General features: G+C 47.7%; 2 protein-coding genes across 2 annotated transcripts; both read left to right on the top strand.

The window, feature by feature from the left end:
- Positions 1-1562: 1562 nt before the first annotated feature.
- Positions 1563-5003, top strand: LOC123051001 (cytochrome P450 85A1). Its single transcript, XM_044473729.1, has 8 exons — positions 1563-2046; positions 2603-2927; positions 3380-3781; positions 3876-3962; positions 4053-4131; positions 4227-4333; positions 4442-4566; positions 4674-5003. Exons 1-8 carry the CDS (start codon positions 1847-1849, stop codon positions 4759-4761), a joined length of 1413 nt encoding a protein of 470 aa, XP_044329664.1. The 5' UTR covers positions 1563-1846; the 3' UTR covers positions 4762-5003.
- Positions 5004-6396: 1393 nt separating this feature from the next.
- Positions 6397-9263, top strand: LOC123048179 (cytochrome P450 85A1-like). Its single transcript, XM_044471332.1, has 8 exons — positions 6397-6786; positions 7155-7479; positions 7845-8246; positions 8370-8456; positions 8553-8631; positions 8743-8849; positions 8951-9075; positions 9176-9263. The coding sequence occupies exons 1-8, from the start codon at positions 6596-6598 to the stop codon at positions 9261-9263; spliced, it is 1404 nt and encodes a 467-aa protein (XP_044327267.1). The 5' UTR covers positions 6397-6595.
- The last annotated feature ends 2510 nt before the right edge of the window (positions 9264-11773 follow it).

Here is an 11773-nt window from a genome sequence, read left to right as displayed (position 1 = left end):
TGGCAAGGAAGTAGTAAGAGCATCTACAACCCGATATGTCAAATATGGCCCCACAAACGTCCACGGACGCGCCCGGGCGCGTCCGCTCGCAGTGACCAGGCACTCCTCAAATTTCACGTCTTGCATTCGGACATCTCATACTAGATTCTCAAATCCATACAAAGACATACAAACTATAAAAATCTACGTACTACGTCGATCACCTAGCTAATCCTCGTCAGAGATGTCGACGATCTCCGTGCCCGGCTCTGGCAGCATGGGCGCCAGCTGCAACTTCCCCTCCTCCAGCGACTCCGGCTGCTCTGCTCCGGCCTCCTCCGCCTCTATCTTTGCGCCGAGTTTGGCAAAGTGCGCGTCAGACTCTGCCTGCTCCCGCCGGAGGAACGCCCGGTTGGCCTCCACATAGGCCCCATCCTGGATGGACTCCAGGATGGCCTACTGGTCTGCCATCTTGTCGGACTGGGCGATGACGAACTCCGGCTCCGCCTGATCCATGTTGAAGCCGGCAGCTGCTGCTAGCAGCTCCGCCTCCTCCACCTCGATCGGAGCCATCTCGTCCTCCTCTTCCCCCGATTCCTTCTCCTCCTCCTCGTCAGGCTCTGGCGAGTCCGGAGGCAGCCCGCAGCGATGCGGGCGGTGCGCGCGGCTTGCGTCGCCCGGATCTCCTGTTGGATCTCGTAGCGGTGCTCCGGCGTCAGCATGGCGTAGTAGGTGATCTTGCTCCGGAGCATGGCGGAGTGCCGGAGCGTGGGCGGAGCGTCGGACCGTGGGTAGAGCACCGGAGCGGGAGAGGGAGGAGGGGATGGGCTCGGACTGGTGGCATGGAGAGGGGGGAGGTGGATATGTTAGGGTTGCGGGACGCCGGCCGGCTTAAATAGCCGAATTAGGTCTTGGACGGCGAGCCGGACCGGCTCCACGCGGCGTTCACACCACGGCAACAGACACGACGTCCATCGGACCGCTGGGTTTCCGGGCGTTTCTGCGTGGGACCCCGCCGTCAGACCGACGTGGCGGACGTGCCCGGACGCTCCATATCCGCCCCATATTTAGGCTGGATATGGGGGTGCCAGTCAACCCGGGCGTTTGAGACCCGTTTGAGGGGTCCGTCTGATTCAAAAAATCGTGACCGGTCAGCGACCAAACGAGCCGACCGAGCGTTTGAGGCCGGTTTGGGTCGCCGGCTGTCGATGCTCTAATAAAACCCAAATAACTACACATTGGCAAAAAAGAAGAAGAAAAAAACAAAAACACGCGCGCGCGCACACACCGGATCCCATCGTCTGGGCAGGCCACCTTTTGACCAGATGGGCGCAAACCGACACGCACACGGACGGCGGTGCGCGTCGAGGCCAAGCATGCGCCTCCCTCCTATCCTATCTACTATCCCTAGCCGCAGCAGGCCTCCTGCTCATCTCATCTCTCTCCACCACCTCTATCTCCATCGCCGCTATTTTGTTGGTTTGTGCACAATTTTCTCTGGTGCGGTGCGGTGCGGTGCGCGTCGCAGTTGTCAATGCCATCTGATGATCTGACCATCGTCTTGATCCGCTCCTCCTCCCCTCCATGGTCAAGACCTCGCCTTGGAATGGGGACCCTCGTCGGAAAAGAAACGGACGTCCCTCCGTTTTTTACAGCAAGGGGTGGATAATTAGGCGGAGGCGGAGGCGGAATCTTCTCCCCCCTTTCATCTTTGCTGTGGAGTGTGGCCTCCCCTCCCTGTATAAAAGGGCGTCCTCTCTGCCTACCAAGCAAGAGCAATACTTGTTGCCAACACAGACACCGCTCTGCCTCTTGAACCCAAGCAGAGCATCAAAGAAACCAGAGGAGGCGGAGGCAGAGGAAGAAGATGGCGCTCCTCCTTGTGCTTGTCGGCGTTGTGGTCGGCGTGGTGCTCGCGAGCAGCCTGCTGCTGCGGTGGAACGAGGTCAGGTACGGCCGGAGGAAGGAGGGCCGCTTGCCGCCGGGGACAATGGGGTGGCCGCTCTTCGGCGAGACCACCGAGTTCCTCAAGCAGGGCCCGAGCTTCATGAAGCAGAGGAGGCTCAGGTACGTACTAGTCCGCATGGTCGACGATATGGCTCTGCATTCTTGCTTCCGTCTTCTTCCTCCCGTGTCTCGAGTCTGGACATGTCTGTCTCTTCACCGGGATTTGGGAGATTTTGTTGCCGCGTTGAAACGGATGCTGTCCAATAATTGAGAACCACCTCTAATATTTTCCCAAGAATTGCGACAAGCATAGCATACTCGCACACACGAATCTGTTAACGCCGGGAATGTGCCGGTTTGGCAGCAACTTTCCGGCCGTGAAAAGTGATCCGTAAAGAAAGAGGAGCATCAAGCTGTGTCCCCCAAAAGCTCACATAATAACACACGCTCATCACTGTTCCAGCTCCCAAAGCACCATTTCTAAATTACTAGTATTATCACAGATCAAAAGCGGATCATAATCATACTACTGTAGCTGATACTTCCATGTTCCATGTTCCATCATGACTAAAATTGTGGGCAAATCTTTGTGTCTTCTTGCTTGCTTGCCAGTAAGAAAAACATGGGATGTTAATCTTGTTCTGAACGAGGAATAGTAATGGAGGCGCTGCTGCAGGTACGGGAGGCTGTTCCGGACGCACATCCTGGGTTGCCCCACGGTGGTGTGCATGGACCCGGAGCTCAACCGCCGGATGCTGCTGCAGGGCGAGGCCGGCGGCCTGGTGCCCGGCTACCCGCAGTCCATGCTCGACATCCTCGGCCGCAACAATATCGCCGCCGTGCACGGCCAGCTGCACCGCGTCATGCGTGGTGCCATGGTCGGCCTCGTCCGCCCCGCCGCGCTCCGGCAAAGCCTCCTCCCCAAGATCGACGCCTTCATGCGCGACCACCTCTGCGGCTGGGCCGGCACCGTTGTCGACGTCCAGGCCAAGACCAAGGAGGTATACCACACAGGCCACCTGTACATCTAGAGGCAGTTTTTTTGCAAAAAAAAAAGCCTCCATGTTATTTCTCTGTCCCCCACAGATTAGTTCACTGCTCTGCTCTGAAAATATTTTGCATCCTTTCATGCTACCGAGAAAATTTTGTTCAAATACATTTCGCCTGTTAATTGTTTTGCGAATGCTAGCTTGGTGGACGCCAGATGTATCGGTGATAAAAATAGCCTTGTTTCAGTGACAGCATTACTCTACACATTCCAAAGTGGTTGTTGTATCTCACTGCAAAAACAGAGCATCACATTTCAGGACATCATCATTACCCGTTTGCCGTTTTTGTGGTGGTTGCAGAGTTTCATAGAAGCATCTCATCTCCCTGCTTGAGCATGGCAAAAGATATCACAGAATCATGTGTCCTCGTATCATATCTAACTGACTTTCCCTTTCCCTTTCAGATGGCCTTGCTGTCTGCACTCAGGCAGATCGCCGGCGTCACGGCCGGCCCACTCTCTGACGCCCTCAAGACGGAGCTGTACACGCTTGTGCTCGGCACCATCTCCTTGCCCATCAACCTCCCAGGGACCAGCTACTACCAAGGCTTTCAGGCAAGGAAGAAGCTCGTGTCCATTCTAGAGCAGATGATCGCGGAACGGCGATCCTCTGGTGATGCTCACGATGACATGTTGGATGCTCTCTTGAGAAGCGGCGATGACGGCACCAGGGAAAAGATTAGCGATGAGCAGATCATTGACTTGCTCATCGCCCTCATCTACTCTGGGTACGAGACCATGTCGACGACCTCAATGATGGCTGTCAAGTACCTGTCAGAACATCCGCGGGCCCTCGAAGAACTTAGGGTGTGCACACATACTCTGCAAATCAATTTTCGTTCCATGGCAAAGATCATGTACTTCTAGAGTTTATTGATGGTCTTGTCACCTTTGAATGCAGAGAGAGCATCTTGATATCAGGAAGGGAAAATCGCCGGACGAAGCCATCAGCTACGATGATGTCAAGTCCATGACTTTCACTCGAGCTGTAAGTAGGAGATCAGACACAAAAGATAAAGTCAGAGTAGTAGTATAATATGAGTATGATCATGATGTACTCATGGACAATTCTATGCAGGCCATTTTTGAGACGCTAAGATTAGCCACAGTTGTGAATGGACTGCTGAGGAAAACTATTAAGGATGTAGAAATGAATGGTGAGTTATGGTTGGAAATTACTCTGCCACTAAAGCATTTTCTAGGAAAAGGAATAGGTCAGTTCTAATTGGTGTACTATCGATTTTTTTCCCAGGGTATGTCATTCCAAAAGGCTGGAGAATCTATGTTTACACAAGGGAGATAAACTACGATCCGTTCATGTATCCTGACCCGATGACCTTTAATCCGTGGAGATGGCTGGTAAGTAGAAGAGCGGAAAATATTAATTACCATCAAAGCACCAGTACAAGAGCATATCACCACAGCAGAGGAAGTTCTAACCTTTTTTTGCCTACTAAAAATGTTCAGGAGAAGAACATGGAATCGCACCCGCACTTCATGTTGTTCGGAGGGGGCGGCCGGATGTGCCCCGGGAAGGAGGTGGGAACGGTGGAGATCACGACTTTCCTCCACTATTTCGTGACCCGATACAGGTATGTTCAACCTCTCATTAATCCACGTCGATCCGATTGCTAGCTAAGGGCAGCTCCAGCGTCATTTTTACTAACATCAGATGCTTGCATTTTGTTTGATGTTGCAGATGGGAGGAAGAAGGCAAGAACACCATCTTGAAATTCCCCCGGGTGGAAGCTCCCAACGGGCTGCATATCCGAGTTCAAGATTACTGAACTCTTCCAAGAAACATTTTGCAGAGTTTAGATAGATATGACAAAGACAAAGACGATGAGAGCGCGATTCTGCGCCGATGAATAGATTAGATTAGAAATTTGATGCCTGTATAAACATAGGAAAATAGCGATAGTATAGATGTTATAGGTTCACTAGGTAGCCGGGATAATAGGCAACAACATGCTCCTGTGTTCTTTTGTTCTACCAATTCCGAAATGAACAAAGGCGTATGATGTGGATAGCTTCAACTCTCTTTTTCTTGTCGAACCACACATGCAGCAGAGTTGCATGTCAAATGATAGATAGATAAAAATACAATTGTCTGAACAGTACGAGTGTAAAGAACAAATATGCAATAAAATGAAGGAAGTAGAGTCTCGGATACAATTTTTGAATGAGTTGGAGGCTGGAGAGTGCCGGGCTGCAGTTCGGCTATCAGGGAGGCGTTGTCCTTGTGCGGTGGGAGTTGTTGCTCTGCTTCGTTGGCGTAGTCATGGTGACTAACAAGAGAGCATGCTCTCTCTTCACCATACCATCACTACAACGAGGCGTACCGTCATGGGGCGCGGTCTTCCTAAACGTATGTGGGACAAGCGGATGCGGCCGTGAGGGAGCAGGGCGGTGTGGGAATGCTACGGTCGTGATCCCATGATGGTGGGAGGACCGTGTGTAGGTGAACATGTTGCCCAATAAAAATTTATGATACATGATCACACCCAGGAACATTATGAAGGTGCCGGTAAGATCAATCTCATCAACGAGCAAAGTAGCGGAAGTAGTTTATTCAATCGGTGAAGCGCGACAATTCCCGTGGGTAGGTTTATACCCCCTAGCCACGAGAAATTCTTCGAGATGATCAGCCGGTCAAGAGTCAAAGTAAATGACCCCTTCGAGACATTCACGCGTTCCGAAGTAATAACCCGACAACGCTTCCACATCTAGGAACAAGAATGTAGGTAGTATGTGAAAGAGATCATTTTTGGAGTTGATGGGGTCTCTCTCTCCACACACACACACAGCCGAACCAAGGGGCAAAGTGATTGCCCCTCCCCATGTCTAATTTGCCTTCGCGTTCCGTCCTAAGGTGGCGCTCCTTTGGGCCTCTTTTGGCCCACATTGGGCAGCCACCTTGGACAATCCTATAGCGTTTATGAACTCAAATATTATTCTGGAGTTTTTCACAAGTTTTTTCAAGAACTTTTTGGAACCTCCCACTCACCTCTTGCCTCACTCTCTCCTTCATTAATGCCCCATGCTATATTACCATTGTGCGTCCGCACCACTCCAATAGAACCCCCCCCCCCCCCCCCTCTCAAGGAGGGAACTTCGGAAGAGATTAATGGTGATTCAATCCTTAATGGCCGAGTATTACCAATCTGCATGCGATTCTCAAATTAACCGCCGCTCTTTCGGGGATAAGAGAGAGTACCTTATTGGATGAATATGGGCCGTCAGATGAAGAGGATTAACGGTGAGGATTAGGCGTTGTTGGTGTTGACACTAGAACATAGACAAATCTGAACCGTCGGATTTGTACGGTTGAATGGCTGATATTGTTTGGATCCAACTCAACTCGTGCTTTTAATACTAAAAAAAATGATACTCCAAAAGATGAATATAGAGATTACCAATCTGCATGCGATTCTCTCCTTAATCGCCGAATATTAGATGGATGCTAATTACGAATCTGCATGTGATTATCTCCTTAATCGCCGAATATAAGACGGCCCCTCCGCCCCGGCCTAACTCCTCCAGTACACACACAAGCAGTAGGGATCACCTGCCTCTTGAACCAAGAGGCAGAGGAGTGGAGGCAGTAAGGAGGAGAAGAAGATGTCGCTCCTCCTGGTGTTGATCGGCGTTGTGGTTGTTGCGAGCAGCTTGCTGCTTTGGTGGAACGAGGTAAGGTACGGCAGGAGAGGGAATGGGTGCCTGCCGCCGGGGACAATGGGGTGGCCGCTGTTCGGCGAGACCACCCGGTTCCTCAAGCAGGGCCCGAGCTTCATGAAGGAGAGGAGGCTCAGGTACGTCCGTCAACTTGCCGCTTTCTCGGATGGTTGATGTTGATGATGCATTTTCTTTCTCAGAGTAGTAGCTACTAATGTCCGGACGGACATGTCTCTTCACCGGGATTTCAGGTATCCCGGTGAAGAGACAAACTTTTTTCTTAGCTTGCTATTTCCTTCGTCTCAAAAAGCTAGTTTTACATTTGTCTAAATATGGATGGATGTATCTAGACATGTTTTAGTGCTAGATTCATTCGTCTCTAAATAAATATAAGACAACTTTTTTGGGACGAAGGTAATATTAAGAAACGAAAGAATATAATACTCCATATCATATAAGTCTTCTTCGAAAGTACTACGAGGAATTAATCCGTGCGCTGCTGCAGATACGGGAGGATTTTTCGGACGCACGTCCTAGGGTGCCCCACGGTGGTGTGCATGGACCCCGAGCTCAACCGCCGCATGCTGCTCCAGGGTGAGTCCGGCGGCCTGGTCCCCGGCTATCCGCAGTCCATGCTCGACATTCTCGGCCCCAACAACATCGGTGCCTTGCATGGCCCATTGCACCGGTTCATCCGCGGCGCCATGCTCAGCCTCGTGCACCCCACCGCGATCCGCACCAACCTTCTCCCCAAGATGGATGCCTTCATGCGCTCCCACCTTGATGGATGGTCTGGCTCCGTCGTCGACATCCAGGCAAAGACCAAGGAGGTCAGTCAGTAGTTACCAAAGAAATGCTCGCTTTTCGTATTACTTTGCCCTAAAAAAGAAATGGGTAACTGACCTCAGAACTACCACAAAAATTTGATATATCACATTTAGGGACACATAAAAAATTGGTACAAACTCAAAGTTGTAACTCAGTAACGGGGTAAAATCCAAAGTGGTTGTTGCAACGTTTTATACTATCTCCTTGCTAAAAAAAGAGTAACACATTTCGGGACACCGTCATTCCCATTTGCCGCTTTTGTGGTTGTTGCAGAGTTTCCTAGAAGCATCTCCTTGCATGGGCATGCCAATAATATATCACAGAATCTTATCTGCTCATATCGTTGCTGACTGACTTTCCCTTTTAGATGACCTCGCTATCTATGCTCAGGCAAATCGCCGGCATCACCGCGGGCCCGCTCTCTAATGCCCTCAATACAGAGCTCTACACCCTTGCGCTCGGCACCATTTCCTTGCCCATCAACCTTCCAGGGACCAGGTATTACCAGGGCTTGCAGGCGAGGAAGAAGTTCGTGTCCATGCTAGAGAAGATGATCGCGGAGCGGAGGTCCTCTAATCAAGCTCACGGTGACATGTTGGAGGCTCTATTGAGAAGTGGTGATGATGGGACCAGGGAAAAGCTCAGTGATGAGCAGATCATTGACTTGATCATCACCATTATTTACGACGGGTATGAGACCATGTCGACGACCTCAATGATGGCTGTCAAGTACCTGTCCGACCATCCACAGGCTCTCCAAGAACTAAGGGTATGTGCACATACTCTGAAGACAAATTAATATTGTTTTTGCGAGCAAAAGACAAATTTGATTTCAAAGAAAAGATCATGTGCTTCAAGAGTTTAGTGATTGTCTTTTCACTTCTGAATGTAGAGAGAGCATCTTGATATTAGGAAGGGAAAATCGCCGGAGGAGGCTATCAACTACGAGGATTTCAAGTCCATGGTCTTCACTCGAGCTGTATGTAGGAGATCAAACACACACAATAATGAAGTGAGAGCACGAACTTACTATTAGTATGATCATGATGTACCCATGGATACTTCTACCTTGCAGGTCATATTTGAGACGCTAAGATTAGCCACAGTCGTGAATGGGCTGCTGAGAAAAATTACTCAGAATGTAGAAATGAATGGTGAGTTATGCTTGCAAATTATCCTGCCATTTCTGCATTTTCTATGTAAATATTAAGTATGTTCTAATGCGACTAGGGTGTCATTTACCCACGATTCACCAATTGTTTTAGGGTATGTCATTCCAAAAGGCTGGAGAATCTATGTTTACACAAGGGAAATAAACTACGATTCGTTCATGTACCCTGACCCGATGTCCTTCAACCCATGGAGATGGCTGGTAAGCAAAAGAGCGGACAATTATGATCTTTACTACCTACTCAAACATACCACCACAACATAGGATGTTCTAATCTTGTGCTACCTACTAAAAATATACAGGAGAAGAACATGGAATCACACCCACACTTCATGTTGTTCGGGGGAGGCGGCCGGATGTGCCCCGGGAAGGAGATGGGCACGGCTGAGATTGCAACTTTCCTACACTATTTTGTGACTCGATACAGGTATGTTCCTTTGTTACTCCACGCTCGGTTGCTAAGAGAACAACTCCGGCATTATTCTTTACTAACAACAAATATTTGTCATTCGGTCTTGATGTTGCAGATGGGAGGAGGAAGGCAAGAACACCATACTGAAATTCCCCCGGGTGGAAGCTCCCAACGGGTTACATATCCGAGTTCAAGATTACTGATCTTGCAACATACATTTTGCTTAGTTTAGATTGGTAGGACCCAGACAGGGACGATGAGAGTGTGATCATGATTCCGCGCCGATGAACGGATTAGACCAGGCTTGTAAGATATTAGGACTTGTCCAAGAGATCATTTTGATGTAATGACTACATGACTATATCATTCAAATACAAGAACATGAATTGAAAAAGGATCCTTGCTCTTGGAGATTAAAGCACAGTAGGGGCGTGGGCGTGTTCTTGAATCCTGCCTTCTTGTCTTGCGGAATCCTGATCGAAACGAACGGCACCACACGTCAGGGTGAGCGTGTACCTGTTGCTCTTCACGGCATCAGGATGATCAGCCGATGGGATCGGATTGGAAGCAACTACGCCCGCCGGCACCACTGCTAGGGCCTCGTCTAGAGCATCGCCGATCTCCAGTCGTGAGAAACCAGTTCGTCTGGCAGTCCCCTGGAATCGATTGATCTGTATCATGGACCTGGCACCAGCGCTTCCGATCGGGACACTGGCATTTGGACTTACTCATATGCGTATAATCATGAACTTTAATACATGTGACTATTTATAAATATTATCACAGTTACCAATGATATTCATTTATGAAATGTATTTCATAAATAATATTACCTATTGTGTGCTTAAAAAAACTTATGTGCATCTTATATAAGATTGTTACTCGTGTAATCTATCAGAATCTTGGAAACACAATTAGAAAAACATTCTCAGATACTTCTTATGTTTCACAGTTCATATATCCTTCATATTAATTGAGTAAGTGAAAATAGCTGGGAAATAACGAACACGCTTATTCAACCAAGCAAAGATACAACAAATAAGTTAGAATTAAACAAACGATACAATCTTCTAGATTCGGTATTTGAAGAACGCCACAATTTGAAGAGATCCTTTGTTCAACAACATAGCAAAGAATCGTGCATACAAGGAAATAGAGAGTGGTTTTTCTACACCCACCCTCGATGCACCCACACAAGAAAACATACTGAAACATTTCAGAAAAATCTGAAACTTTGTGGAAATGATCATGAACAAATTTTAGAGAGGCTTGCAAACTTTGGTGGTCAAATGACATCCGAGGAGCTCTACAAGAAAAAAAAACAAAATTACTCAAAAATAGTCAAAATGTATGTGCACTGTTTGTCCAAAATTTGTAATGTTTATTTGTACAGCTCTCCTCGGATGTCAATTGACCATCAAACTTGGCAAGCCTCTCTAACATTTGTTGATGATCATTACCACAAAGTTCCAGATTTTTTCGAAATGTTTTCGTACGTTTTCTTGCGTCGGTGGATGCACTTGAACCACATGTATAGACATGTGTAAAATTCCAGATTTTTTCATTACCACAAAGTTCCAGATTTTTTCGAAATGTTTTCGTACGTTTTCTTGCGTGGGTGGATGCACTTGAACCACATGTATAGACATGTGTAAAATTCAAATTCAGATCATAGACTGCATATGCATGACATGGATTATGGTCTTATGTGATGAATTTGCTTTCATGTATTATTACATACTACATGGATGTGTTCTGTATTGTTATTAAAGAAACAGGTCATGATGACTGCCCTGTATTTTTCATCTGTATAAATTTCTCTTGGATGCTTGGTTATATTGGACACTATAAAGGGGTTCGGTCATTCCCATCATGAATTTCACACAGCCTGTAAAAAAATTGAATACTGGGTGATCCTTGGCCTTGTACAATTTCGTACTGATAGTCATAGGCATGGATTTTTCTACCAGTTCAAAGCAGAGATATTTTTCCAACACTAAATACAAATGCGCAGAGAGGAGACTTCACTTTTTTGGGCGGCAAACAGCTGCGGTTGTGCGCCCCCTCTTATTTTCTTTCTTCTCTTCTCTTTAGTTTTTGATCTGATTCGAGTTTTGAGGTGCTCTCTTTCAGCCAGCCTCCGGCTTTGGAGATGATCTGTATGACAACCTGGGACCTTGGCCCTTTCCCTCTACTTAATGAATTGGCAGAACACCTGCCGTTGCTCCTCAAAAAAAAAAAAAATACAAATGCGCACCTGATGAAGCATCGTTCCTCGGCAGTGGCCATGTGTATTCCTTCTTGGCCACAACGTAGTGCAAATAATAGTTTCGTGTGCGCCATCACACATATATGTGGACCTGCATTAGAAGGGGCAGAAAGAAACTAAGTAGGCATTGGAAAGACATGGATTAGTAGTGCATAAGGCGTTGTACTGTAAACTAAAAGCTATAGTAAGGTAATAGTTATTGCACATCTAGACGTGTCATAGTTATTGCACATCTAAGTAACTTGATCAAGTATAAAAAAAGAAAAGAGGAAAGAAAATATCCATACGAATCTTCGTGTAAAATCAATGATATAGGAGTTAGATGTGCAATACTTATGGCACATCCAGATGTGCTTTAGCAAAACTGTAATATATATGTACGGGCTTGAACGGTCTCAGCAAAACTGGCCCCTCACAAGTGAAGGTCAATGCATCTCCGATTCT

The sequence above is a fragment of the Triticum aestivum genome, chromosome 2D, assembly GCF_018294505.1.
Source record: "Triticum aestivum cultivar Chinese Spring chromosome 2D, IWGSC CS RefSeq v2.1, whole genome shotgun sequence".
Lineage (NCBI taxonomy): Eukaryota > Viridiplantae > Streptophyta > Magnoliopsida > Poales > Poaceae > Triticum > Triticum aestivum.
This window is presented reverse-complemented; position numbering and strand designations above follow the sequence as displayed.

Bases quoted from the DNA above. Each gene is read 5' to 3' on its own strand.
- LOC123051001 (XM_044473729.1), top strand. From the start codon at position 1,847: ATGGCGCTCCTCCTTGTGCTTGTCGGCGTTGTGGTCGGCGTGGTGCTC. The intron at 3,782-3,875 runs GTGTGCACACAT...CTTTGAATGCAG, and splicing joins GGGCCCTCGAAGAACTTAGG to AGAGAGCATCTTGATATCAG. The intron at 4,334-4,441 runs GTAAGTAGAAGA...AAAAATGTTCAG, and splicing joins TTAATCCGTGGAGATGGCTG to GAGAAGAACATGGAATCGCA.
- LOC123048179 (XM_044471332.1), top strand. From the start codon at position 6,596: ATGTCGCTCCTCCTGGTGTTGATCGGCGTTGTGGTTGTTGCGAGCAGC. The intron at 6,787-7,154 runs GTACGTCCGTCA...GCGCTGCTGCAG, and splicing joins ATGAAGGAGAGGAGGCTCAG to ATACGGGAGGATTTTTCGGA. The intron at 9,076-9,175 runs GTATGTTCCTTT...TTGATGTTGCAG, and splicing joins TATTTTGTGACTCGATACAG to ATGGGAGGAGGAAGGCAAGA.